Below are 13,316 nucleotides of genomic sequence, written 5' to 3' on the forward strand. Positions count from 1 at the left end.
CTGCCATGCAACATGTTGGATTCAGATACAGTTACCTGTGTTTCTCAGAGAAGAAACATGGAGATAGAAATGCTAATAATCCTAAATGAAATTCATACCTTGGGCTTTTTGTAGAAGCCAGACAGATACCATCTCAGCACCTGCTTAATCCGACCGTATGCACTTTCCTCTAGTGAAGCCCTGAGGTGAAGTTAGAAAACAAAAAAATATTCAAAGATAAAAGAAAATGCTGAAATCTGTTTCATTGAATGTTCCCTTTCAAAGAAAGCATTACTTACTGTGAAAGCAGATCAGCATGATAATAGTAGTCAGACAGCTTGTCCAGGAAGGAACGAGGTTCCAGGATGAAGGTTGGCAGCACCACCTTTGAGAGGTCCATGCCAGGTCGCAGCTGCTTCAGCAGGCCCCAGATTAGACCCTTGTTCTCCTCCGATACGGTCTCAACCTGAGACGCTTCGCCAGCCTAAATGAAGAGAGGGGCAAGGCTTGTTCAGGTAGAGCGGTTGGTTTCAAGGCTTTGAAAACATCCTTTTGTTAACAGACATAAGAAGTAACTCCAAGAAAGAAAGAGGAAAAACATTTCAAATATATCAGGGCAACTCTTAAGCTGAATAAAGATGAGGAGGAGAGCTCCAGTCAAACAGAAGCTAATCCCAGCCCATTCACCTCAGCCATCTCCTCGGTGACCTGCTCCACATAAGCTGTGGCCTTTGGACCGGGGGACATCTCGTCCGAATGCTCGACGTCGCTCTCCTCCGTCAGCCTTCCACCGTTTTCATGACCGGTGGTGTCCCAGTCGTCATGAATCTCACGCTCGGATTTGTCAGACGAGCCGTCATGCTCCATGTGATTGCCGAGGAGGGACGACTCATTCAACCTAGTAAGAGAGAAGGAAACACAAACGTAAGCACTAACGGGACTAAATCAGTAACAAGAAATTAAAAGATTACACTATATTTTATATTGTTGAAAATAATGCCATCTTTTTTTTTTTTTTTTTTATAAAAAGGTTAATTTTGTTTTCAGATAATACCTACAGTAGAATACATTTCAAATGTTAACATATCTTTATGTTGTGGAAGATAATAAACCCCCATTAAGTGTTTACAATATACTGGATGTTAACAATAAGGGAAAAACAAAGATTATGTCATGCTCTTTCAGGAGAATGAAATGATTGCATAAGACCAGAAACAGCTAAATAAATTCCCTAATAAATATTTTATACAAAGACCTGAAAAGTATAACTTATTTGGCAATAAACACCTTGTGAAGAAACACACCCCATCAATGGAGTATTTTTTATCTCAATAACCTGAAGTGATGTAGCACTGAAAAAAAACACCTTTCACAACTATGGAAGTGTTTCACATCTTAAATAGTGAATCTACCCTAAGTACATGCGAGGACACTTAGAGCTGAGAAACATCTCATTTAAATTCATGCTGCATCCAATACCCACTTATAATTTGCACACTGAGAATTCGAGGCAAAACTAATCTAACCTCAGCTCAGTCTGCAGAAAACCAGAGAGTAGAGGAAGAAAAAATCAGATAGAGTCATACATCAGCCCGTAAACAACCACACTAAGGAGAAGTGAAAATGAGAAAGAGATTTATGAGCGGTAAGGATGAAGGTTTGCTGGAGGGAACCGTCCTCCAGCCATTTATCAGTGCGAATCACAAGTCATAGAACATAAATGGTGCATACGTTTAATGCAAACGCAGGAAGACAAAAAGTTAAAACACATCGTGACACAGCTGCTTTCAGTGTGGGTCATTTAAAAAAAAAAACTAAATCTGCACCTATCATGGGAACAGTGGACAGCAATTGCACTGTCACCTGCTTTTAAAACCAGCCTGTTATGCAACAATGACCAGAGACAACAAGGAAACAGCTCATGTTCTTTTAACAATGGGAAACAGCTCAGATTTCCAAAACTACCCTCTGGGACATGGCAATCCTGACAAACTACATTCCAACAGCACTCAATTATTATCCGCTCCACAGTGATATCTATTAATCCGAACACACCTTACAAAAATGCAAACTGCTTTCCCTTACCGTGAAAATAAATGGCATATAGGTTGGTTTTTCCCACAGGAATCCAACAACTGATAATGTTATCAGCAGATCCAAGCTCAGATGTGACTTGGCTTTCTCTCTCCTTGTTTCCTGTATGTGTGACGGGATCTGTCAGCTGACGAAAGGCTGCAGCTTTATCCCTCCAACACGTCTCTACCTGCTTCATGAATTTGTCTGTAGAAAGTTCTGTGTGCCAAGGTGTGTATGTAAAGCCTGCAATGGCTGCGTCGTTTTTGGGTGGTGTGCTCCATCTTCCTGCTCTCCTGTCAGTCATGTGAGCAAAGATGGGGCTGTGATTGGTTGGGATGAAGGAAAGAGAGGAGGGGCTGCAAGAAGGGATGGCTGGGGGGGAGAGTTCAGGCATGGAGAAGGTAAGAGGAGGAGGAGTGAGGAGTGGAGCTAATGTAGGTTTAAACGGTTAAACGGGGATAGGGGGCTGCAACAACTATACATGTCAACACAGAAGGGAACTTAAATGTGCAAATGTAGCAACTAATTCTAAGTAAACATCTCATAATGAATGAATGTTTACCACACACAAAAATATTAAAAACAAGTGATGATTGCAAATCATCCATCAACTGGAAACTGGCATAGTCAATAGGTCAAACAGGATAATACTGATAGATTTTACTTTATAGTCAACATCAGTGATCAACCTTTACTGCAGAACTTTAGATGTTATATACATGATCAGTTACAGGGAATACATCAAAAGGTTTTAGCAAAAGCAGCCAAAATCTACAGGAATTCTTGTTTTAACCTGCAAAAAGCCTGAAGAGCTAATGTCAAACATCACTTTAAACAGCCCGACTGTACGTAATGACATACTGTATGGGTATGTCTAATCAAATTTTAATATCATGTATTAAATATCAATTTGAAAAATATCAAGTATTTTCTGTCCCTCATTTTAGAAAGTGAAATACATATTCTTTCGATTCATCAACACAATGATTTTTTCCTAACCTTTATTTCATGTCATTTTAGAGGTTATGGCTTCCAGATAATGAAAACCAGAAATGCAGTGTCTTAAAAAATTAGAATATCACATAAAATAGGAGCCCTAGAACATAATATTTTGAGAATAAATATTAAGCTTCTGTAAACAGGGTTTCCAAGAGTTACATTTAAGATTTTTAAAAACCAGTTAGAATAAAATTAAATACCCATTTCACAGGCTTACGGGGAAAAAGGGAATTTAAGAAAACATGTTTAATGAAGTCGGACTAAATATTAATTGTTAACCACACACAGAACACAAACAACAATTTAAGTGTCTACGAGTCAATTTCCCAGCTCTTCTCCGTTTGCCACACTCTCCTTTTTTAATTAGAAGACAAGCTTAAATTGGAGGGAAACTAGACTTTCACCCAGTCTGGTTGCCAAAGGTCTCCCTTTTCCTTTAGTTCAATCTCAGCCCTCTTCTCCTTGGTGCCTCTCCTCAGGATGGTGTAAACCAAGAAGAAAAAGAAAAGGTTTCTCTAACCATAAGCTGTTGTGGACTTTTCTATGTTTCTTCCATCGAAAACTCAGTTGTGCCATGTCCGCGAAAGTACGCTAACGTTGGCCGAATCTCAAACCGACCCCTAAAAAACTGAGCCTAAGCACTAACACTTGATTTGTGCGGAGGGTCCACCATATAAAGGATCGTCCCAAAGCCCGTAGTGGGTAGGATGAGTGGTCCTTTCAGCCCTTAAATAGTGAATCTGCTTCAGTGCAGGCTCGCTGGAATTTGGCAACAGGTGTAACGGTGACCTAATGGCGGAGGAAACACATTCATCCAAATGAAAGTTCCACTGATTTGCTGCATCTTCATCACACTGACAGAAAATCAAAATTTAGGTATAAGAGAAAAAAAGCAGTTAATCCCTAAAGGGAAGGTCCTCTTTTAAATTTTTATCTGATTGTACACATTTGATTTAAGAAAGGGGCAAATGTTTGTTTTCACGTTACAGAGCTACAGCCATGCACATGGGGCGTCACTGTGTTTCCATAGCAACGACTGCTTTCCTTTTCTGTTGGAGGGAAGAGGCACTCCCATTCTTGTTTATACACCCACCTTCATTCAAAGGACACTTGATAGTGAGATGATAGTGCTTAGTGGGCAGTTTGGGTTCAGCCGTTAATATTGGTCAGAACGGGCTTTAGTTTTGCTGCATGAACGGTCCTGTGCAGGTCGAATTAAAACACGTGGAGCCTTGCACCACTGCCACTGCTGAGCTAATAGGTGCTAGCTTGTTAGCTGTCTAGACCAGGAGCTCTTCTGACTGTCTTATGATGATATCAAACGATGCATTTCTAATAAACAACCCGTCAGTTAGCCAGGCAGCTAGCTAAGCTTATAATACTCCAGGGGAAACTGCATATAATTTAAGACCCATGACATCAGATATCATAGTTTTTAAGACAATTATTAAAGTAATAAATTTAAATCTGCAAATTAAAGACTTTTAACACCTTTTAAGACCTTGTTAGAAGCCTGTGAAAAGTTTATTCAAGTGAATACCAAGGTTATTAGAATGAAAAAACATTTAGTTTACCGAAATAGAAATAATGACCAAACCTTGCCAAAAAATAAAGCAAATTAACTAAAACTTTGACAACGTTTTACAAAATGAATTAGAACTAACTAAATTTTAAGAGAGAATGTGTCTTTAACACGATGCATCGATATGAGGTCTACTTTCAATTCGTACGTTTGCAGTGTGGACATGTGCCAAGTTCTGCTGGAAAATAAATTCAGGACCTCCAGCAGATGGAAGCATGAAGTTCTGTAAAACTTCATGGTTGGATGCAATGACTCTGGACATCAGGAAAAACAGTGGACTAACAGCAGCAGATGACATGGAAACCCAAACCATTACTGACTGTGGGAACTTCCAACTAGACTTCATGTTGCACAGTTTCAGCCCCTCTGGGACCATTCAAATAAAGGGCAAAGTTTACTTTGTTTCTTATAGGATTTGTTTGTGCATACTGGCTCTTTAAGCATTTACTCCACCCACTGTTCACTGCTTCTGAAATTCCCACTAATTGTTGAATGGATTTTTCTTCTCAAAGCTGTGGTGTCCCTGTTGCTGGTGGACTATTTAGTATCAAACTTTTTCCTTCTACAGTTTATATGATTATGCTTGGTTTAGGGCTTCAGCTATCGATTGATTAAGTAATAATTTTATCCAGTCATAATGCTTTTCAATTACATGACAAATTATAAAGAGATACTAGGCAAATTGGACCAAAAATAACGTCATAAAATAATATAAAAACACATCTTTGAATCAAAGCTTTGTCCCAAATGACTTATCTATTAAACAACTGTAGATCAATATCAGAAATGTCTAAAAAATACAATACTGACATATATTTAACAATAGTGATGATGAAAAAAAAGATAAACACTAGGGAGGGGGAAGTGGGAGGTGGGGTAATAGGAAGTGCAACATGGACAAACGGGGAAGAAGAAAAAGAGGAACTGCCAAGTCTTAAAGGTATAGAGGATGATATTTTATTTCCGGGTGGATCATCAAAATAAGTGGTCCTCCTAATTAGGACTGGGTAAAAAATCGATTTAATCGATTTTGAATCGATTCCTTTACATTTTTGCCAAATCGATGTCTCGGGAATGAGATCGATTCATTTTATAGTGACCCGCGTGACGTTCACATTCAAACAAGCAGGAAAGATGCACTCAAGATTACTTCAAGCCAGATAGCTGCAAATATACCCAATAGGTTGACTGAAGACTTTAACAAATTGGGACTGACCAGCAAACACCCTGTAGTTGTTACAGACAATGCTGCAAATATGGTTTGTGCAGTGAAGATAATGCATTAATCATTCTTGTGTTAATCGTCCTATGCTCGTCCCCATTTTTACCTGAGTCTGACAGTGGAAAAATTGCAAATCTTCTTTTTGAAAGTAAACTTGTTTGAGTGATGCAAACAGCAACTTTTGAACAGAGTGTGCACGAGGAGAAATGGGCTTGTGCAAGCTCTCGCACGTGTTTAACAGGCGTTCCCTCCCAGGAGCGGGTACAGGGTTGTGCATGTATTTTTTTTTAAGTGGAGAGGGCGGGTCTTTAAAAAAATTCTCAGAAATCCTCCACTATAACTTGAAGTGTAATTAAAACACAATATACAGCCCCTTGATATAAATATTATAGTCCTATCTTACAATTTCTCTTTTGAAAAAAATATTGATATTTTAAAAAGCTAAAAATAATCTTAGTAAATTAACATAACTCTATAAGACATGTTTGGACTTAAAAAAATAAACATTTATTTCAGGAATTTTAAATAAATGGTATAACTAAATGCTCACAAATATGTATGAGTTAAAATAATAAACTTTCAAAATGATTCTAATTTCTCTCTATGTACCTGTATAGACAGATTAGATTTCTGACTACATTTTAGATTATTCAACTTATCCACACAGTCAAAGGAACCAGTCATCTTCAGCTACTTGAGTGGAAGAAACAATAGTTATTTTTGCAAAAACATTTTGATGCTGCCAATGTTTAATGTGAAAGCAGAGTAGACGGACACAAACAAAGCTTTACTGTTTCAGACAAAAAGAGCAGCATTAAGGATACAATCATCACTAAGGGCGTGTGTGAGTCGCTGATGATTGGAAAAAAACCCTGAAAGGATCCAACAAAGTATTTCCTGTTTACTGAGATGGCTACTAAACATTCAGTTTACACAGTTTCTTTCCATTAGCTGCTGTAATTTATTTTCGTAGGTCTGAGCTGAAGGGTCTTGGTATGTTTTCTCTCACTGACAACAAATTTAAAGGAAATCTAATCATTTTCTACTAAGCAACATAAAAAATGTGTGGTTTCACCGGACGGATATATCCAGAAAGAACTGTCAGCCAACACGTCCTGCTAAGGAAGAAAGAGGGAAATTTCTTTTGCGTTTTTTCTGCACATATCAGGGTCAACATGTATATATGGAAAATATCCCAGGTGAATCAGTTTTTTCTCCCCTACCATTCAAAGCTGTCCGTTCAAATGCATTTGATAGAGATTTCGCATAAAGCATCAAGTAGTTGGCATGGTACTTACTGCTGCAGCTCTGTATCGGTGAGAGGAGAAGTCTGCAGCAGCTGGAGTAAATGGGAAGACTCTGAAGTCATGCTGATATCGCCCTCTTTTCCAGCTTTGGGAGCTGTTTTGTAGAGAGTGGAGCTGCTTAGAGCCAGCTCCAGGGCGTCCATCCAGCAGCGGCCTGAAAAAAAAAAAAATAAAACATAGAGGATTTTAAAACAGTGCCAATGGTATATTCTAATACCAAAAAACTTTTTTTTTTTTTTTTTTTTTTTTTAAACATGACACCATAAAAAAGTAGCAATAGCTCACCATCAGACTCAGATGCAGCTCGAAAAATCAGGTAGTTGCTTGGTAAGGGCTGCGTGATGGAGCCGACATTTTCTCCCTTTGGACCCTAAACACACAACCAAACACCGTGACTCATGGTGTTTATACTCACCAATAACAAGACTTCAAGAAACGGAACGCACAGTTCCTGGTTCTGCTCATGGTACAAAAAGGACTATGTTTAGTCTGTTGAGGAAACAAAGGGAGCAAATTGCATGCTGGAGTGTGACAGCCTGTAACAAAATGACTTATTTTGATATTCATTCCATTGTTTAGATACAAATGTGGCTCTGCTGGAGTTCAGAAACTGTTTTAGGCTGGTATTACTCCTCAGATGAGGTTGTTCAGGAATTACAGTTGCTGTTACTGTTGCTGCATACAGCTGGATACTTGGCACAAACACTTTTCTCTCACTTGCTAGAAACTAAGTGTAAATACAGAGGAGACAATGATCCACAATGATAGATCTTTATTTCCGTATAATTAGCATTTTTGCTAAAACACAAGAGTTTTTCCATTCATTTGTCCTACAGAAATGTTTTTTTTTCTTCAATGCTTTAAAATGCTTCTCCATCTTATCAACTTTAAATGCCGTCTAATTTAGTGATACTGGCAGCAGGTACTACATTTAGTTAAATTATTATTAAATTATTTTAGTTTAAATAAAAAAAACTAATTTCAAAGGACGTTAAGCAAGTGCAAGTAAAAAAAACTAATAACTAATTGACAAAAAACCCTCACTGAACAATTACATTTCTTTAAAAAACACACCAAGTATGATTTGACTTACACATTTTTAAGCTCCAATTTCGTCAGTCTTTCTAAATTCCCCTTCTTTCATATTGTCACAAAGATCAGAAACTCTCAAAACTGAACTGTCTGTTTGACCAGTAAGTCACTAGAAACACTTACTTTGACAGCCCAGATGGATTTATCCAGGGGGTGGTAGAGCTTGAAGCAGAAGCCATCTTTCTTAGAGGGTCTCTCGATCAGCTTGCATGCACTTAGCAGGATGGTGCCCACCCAGTGGTCTGTTTTAGGTGTCTTATAGATCAACAGCACACCGGGCCTTAAGGCACACCACAATTTGGTCCAACTCTTTAAAGAACCCCGGATCTAAACAAATCACATGGAACGTGTCAAGTTATAAATCTAAATACAACATGTCAAAAGACTCAGCTTATTTTGCCTTATTTTCCCCTAATAATTAAATAACATTATTTGGAAAAAAGCAACATCTTAAGGTAAAGTAGTTAGAAAATGGCCACAAACTGTTCTTCTAAAGGGACTACACTCATCAAACAACCAAATTAGTTTAAGAGCGGATTAAGAAAAACAAAATCAATGCTTTGGAGAGGTGAGGCTATAAAAAAAAGCCTGGATTTTTTTTCTTATGAAAACTCTAGGGATAGCTGAAAAGATCTGCAAACCTGACGCTGTAACAACAGTTATAATATGAAGAATGGGCCAAAATACCAGCAAATTATAGTGAGAAGCTTCTGGAAATACACCTAAAAATCTGAGAAGAATTATAAAGTGTAAACAAAGCAGTTCCACCAAATCAAGAATATTTCCAAATTGAATATCTAGCAGTTAGAAATAAGGCTAAAAATTCTCAAGTTCCAATCTGAGTTATTGTCAATAAAGACAAAACAGGTTATGTGAACTCTAAATATGTAAACCTCTGGCTTCAGATGAATAAAAATATAATTTCATCAAATAACTCTGGATAACTTTTAAGCAGACTTTTTAAAAAGACATCATGTAGCGTTAAATTTTATTAGGCAAAAAATGATGAGCTTTTGTATCATCAGTCACATAAATATCTTATTCCATGAGGTATTCTCAGACCTTGAGCCAATTGGACATGATGACAACACTGGGGTCCTTCAGTGCAGTGGACAGTTCCTTAGCTGCCCTCTTTTTCTCTTGTTGATAATTTTGCTTCTGGACCTAAAGAAAAAAAAAAAAAGGAAGAAAACAAAATGAGTCATCCATCTCACTGAGGAGAAAATAAAACGCTAACACAAGCAGTCACTAGGTGGTAGCAGAGTCAAACAAGCCAGAATATTCATGCATGTAACTCAAATTAGAAGAACATGAGAAGGTGTTTTAAAAGGTTCCTAAATTGCAGGATGACCCATTTCATGAGAAACAAAATGTGGCACAATCAAGCTCAACGTTTCCTCGGTTTCTTAAGCAAGGAAGTGACGTGTACCTTAAGAGACTCCTTTCGAGCCAGCTTCTCAGTGGGGGAGGGGCAGTCCTTTTCAACGCCATTAAACATCCTGGACTCAGACTTGAGTCAAGAGTGAAAGAAAGTTTAAAAAAAAAAAAAAAAACACACACACTTTAAACCAGGGTAAACATTGGAAACTGTGACAGCCTCTGAAGCATCTCTTTAAAAGCTAAGCTTTTAGAAGCTCATTTTGAGCAAAACACAAACAAAATCTGGACAGTAACTACTGTTTATATTACAAATAAGTAAAAATGTTAGGTTTGCGTTTGATCTTAATGAGAACACTGCTCATAAAATTATGTAGGAAGCAAGCTTTTTCTATACGTTTTGAAACTAGACCTGCAGTGACCACAAACCAACAAACCTCCATACTTAAGATAACAAGGGGCAACCATTAAACATAACAGTGTCAGGGTAAATATAAAAATGTATTTGATGTTTCTTTAAAATACATGACCATTTCTGCAAATATATTAATCAATAATCATTACAGAAAACATCCAATCTTAAAGGAAAAGACCCAGCTACATCCTTGTGTAAGTGAAAGTATGCAACGACTGTCTTCAATCCAGAATGTTCTTTGGGATTGCTAACAAGGTAAAGGCTCAGAGATGCAGCCGCACACAGGACATTATTTTGTTTATGCACGAAGCAAAAAGATGTGGATGAGCGAGGCAAAGCAACATGTGGTGAGGACATGAGACAAGATGAAATCAAATGGTTTTCACCTGAAACTTTTCTACAAAAGCATACGCAACAATAAGAAAAAGATTGTCTTGCAAAAGCAGCTCAAAGGTTGTCAATCATTTGCCTTGTGGTAGTAAACAACAGTTCCCACCATGACCTTGATCTACAAAATGCAGCTTCATTCGAAGTTTAACAAGCAAAAATATTTTATAGTCCTACTTTGGTTGCAGTGCTTTGCAAAAGTGTTAATACTCATTGATTTTTATTCTTTTTTATTTTCAAGCTCTGTCATATTAGAGACACAAACTTTCAATTATTTCTAAAGGATCTTATGTGACAAAACAACACGAAAAGGCCACTTGGAAGCTTAAAAACATGGCATTACATGTAGAGAATCTTAAGCAGGATATTAGATCAGCAGATATTAGATCACATACAGGTGGACTCCATTTGGGAAATAATCAGCTGTACTGGATTTTGTTGAGGAAAATAAGAATTTCTTTTCAATATATTTATATAGCCTATATATAGCCTATATTTTAGAAAATATAGGCTACCCTCTGTTACTCTAAGATCTAATACAAAAAAAATATTACTTTAAAATTCAAAATAAGTTAAAGTTAGTAAATACTTTTGCAAGGCATTGTTCAGCTTTATATTATTACATGATATATTTAGGTTCAAATTTCAAAAAGGCACAAAATTTGCTTGAGTTCTTAAAATAGGTACCCAGATTTTAAAGCTTTGTCAGCTTTTTCCTGTTCCAACTTGCTAAAGAAACAGTGAGACAAAATGATCCCTGAATGGAAAAGCAGCTGCCAAGAGCTCACTTGAGGAATAGATTGTTGTGTGATATCTCGAGGAACTGCCCAATGAGGAGCTGTGTTGTCTTACCTTGCTGTCTGGTGATTGGGCAGGACTAAGTTCACTACTCAGCATGGAGAGAGCGTTCCTGTCTGTCTCACTGCCTGGTGGGAACCCATAACATACAGTCACATACAAATGTGCTCAGTGATTAAACCTGCAGACAAACAATTAAAACGCAGCAGCCAACAAAGCATCTAACAAGCAGCAGCTTAGGTTGGTTCAGTTGTTTATGGGTTAATTACTCAGCAGTACAGGACGGCATATTTTCACAGACACAGGAAGTGACTGGTAAAGGTTTCTATATCACTGTACTCTATTATACCATTTTAGTTATTTTAAAATTCGTAATTGTCCGATTAAAGACTCATACCTGGACTGTAGTTGTAGATGTCATTGTCTCCTCCATAAGACAAGTTGCGGGTGAGGGTGCGGTGGTCGATTTTAGGTGGAGAGGTGGTGCTCGGGCAAAGAGAAAGCCTCCGTTGGAGCAAATTCTCCTCCTTCATCCTGACAACCTGCCCGTCCTTTGGTGAAGAAAAAAAAAAAAAGATATAAAAAGCTAAGTGACTCAAACTTCCTCCTTTTCTAAATCTAAATCCTTGTGCTCTTCTATTCTTCTCCAACACTTACAAAGCCATACTGTACACAAACATGCCAGCCTGTTCACATAATGACACGGTGCATGGCGGTGACAAGCAGCTCAGACTGAGCACTACCAGAGTCAGGGACAGAAGGAAGCCTCTAACCCACTCCAGCTCATCTGTCTGTGCCGTTTCAAGGCCAAAATAATCAAAACACAACTGCCTGGAACTTAATGGCATTCAAACTGCTCAAGAAAAAAGACAAAACCCAAAACAAAACAAAAAAACAACACCTTTAAACCAAAAATTTCTATTGTTTGTTTGTTTTCAAAAATTCAGCAGATAAATGACTTGCAGTTGATTTCAGATATCTGCAGACACCTTTACACTATCAGGTCTTTAAACCTGTATTCTAGCTTAATATGAGAAAGTCAAAGTCTTTAACACTCAAAAATAAACAAAGCAAACGATTATACAATAATTCTCCTCTACTTTTTTCCATACATGTTTATTTCTTTTCGTTCTGGAAATACAAGTCTGCATAATGCTTTGTATTATCTGATTGGATTCCTTTAACATTTTGCCATTTTAACTCCAATTTTGGTTATGTTCATCCTGAACCTGTATGCTTTTAATTCTGATCAATACAAACCATAATTGAATAATATAAACCTTTTAATCATAGAAATCATATAGTAGATTGAACATTAGTGGACTATGAGACTCATTTCATCTACTGTCACACTGACCGGTTTGTGAACTTCACTATAGTTGATAAAGGAAAATGTATAACAACACAACACAATGATGTTCTCTTATTCTGCTTTTCCTCTCTGCTGAGCTCGTCATTAAACTATTCATAGTACACAATTGGCGACTGCTGAGGCTCACAGCTGTTTCCAGGCAGGATCATTGCACTTCTTTCATTCAACAAGATCTAAGCTGGTTAAAGCAAATTAGAGGTAATTTTTAAACAGTGAAGTTAATGCAGCATACCCGTTACAATCTGAACATGTGTGGAGAGCCATGCAACGCTCAGATCAATCAATCTATTCATTTCAAAGCAGATGACACCCTCTGCCTCCCTTAAATACAGAGCAACTGTCCTACACTCTGTAAAATAGAAAGAAGAGTTCAACAGAAATTTCATTCATACACTAATTCATCTTTTTAGCCTCCCACAGTATTCCACTGTGAAAACACTGCAGTGTACTAAATTCGTAGTCTGAGTTACTATTCTTGGTATAAAACCCTGCCTTCTAACAATGGCTCGTAAGTCTGAACCCTGAAACAGAAGGAAGAGCTGTTGAAATGTTCACTGTTCTAGTCTGCCCTGCCTCTACAAGTACATTCATGTGAATATTACAAATACAAAAAGCACAGTCACATCCTCATCACACCACTCCCCACCTCTCCGTGTTGTGCTCGATGCTTGGGTGACTCATTCTATAAACACTCTACCACTGCTTTCATG

At 37.6% G+C, this 13,316-nt stretch overlaps 1 protein-coding gene across 5 annotated transcripts in view; it reads right to left on the minus strand.

The window, feature by feature from the left end:
- Positions 1-13,316, minus strand: part of osbpl5 (oxysterol binding protein-like 5) — a 50,237-nt gene that overhangs the window by 9,995 nt on the left and 26,926 nt on the right. For 3 of the 5 annotated variants that reach the window (XM_038305538.1, XM_038305539.1, XM_038305542.1), the window contains 10 exons: positions 11,632-11,785; positions 11,289-11,362; positions 9,687-9,767; positions 9,320-9,421; positions 8,381-8,584; positions 7,451-7,535; positions 7,157-7,319; positions 667-877; positions 279-463; positions 99-180 (listed from right to left, as the gene is read on the minus strand). In XM_038305538.1, the coding sequence (XP_038161466.1) occupies positions 99-180; positions 279-463; positions 667-877; positions 7,157-7,319; positions 7,451-7,535; positions 8,381-8,584; positions 9,320-9,421; positions 9,687-9,767; positions 11,289-11,362; positions 11,632-11,767 (1,323 nt within the window). In that variant the 5' untranslated portion in view covers positions 11,768-11,785. Of the gene's footprint in view, positions 1-98; positions 181-278; positions 464-666; positions 878-7,156; positions 7,320-7,450; positions 7,536-8,380; positions 8,585-9,319; positions 9,422-9,686; positions 9,768-11,288; positions 11,363-11,631; positions 11,786-13,316 lie in introns of those variants that run through there. The other 2 variants (XM_038305540.1, XM_038305541.1) reach the window with 2 other exon arrangements.

This window comes from Cyprinodon tularosa, unplaced genomic scaffold (assembly GCF_016077235.1).
Source record: "Cyprinodon tularosa strain WSP-4 unplaced genomic scaffold, ASM1607723v1 ctg56, whole genome shotgun sequence".
NCBI lineage: Eukaryota > Metazoa > Chordata > Actinopteri > Cyprinodontiformes > Cyprinodontidae > Cyprinodon > Cyprinodon tularosa.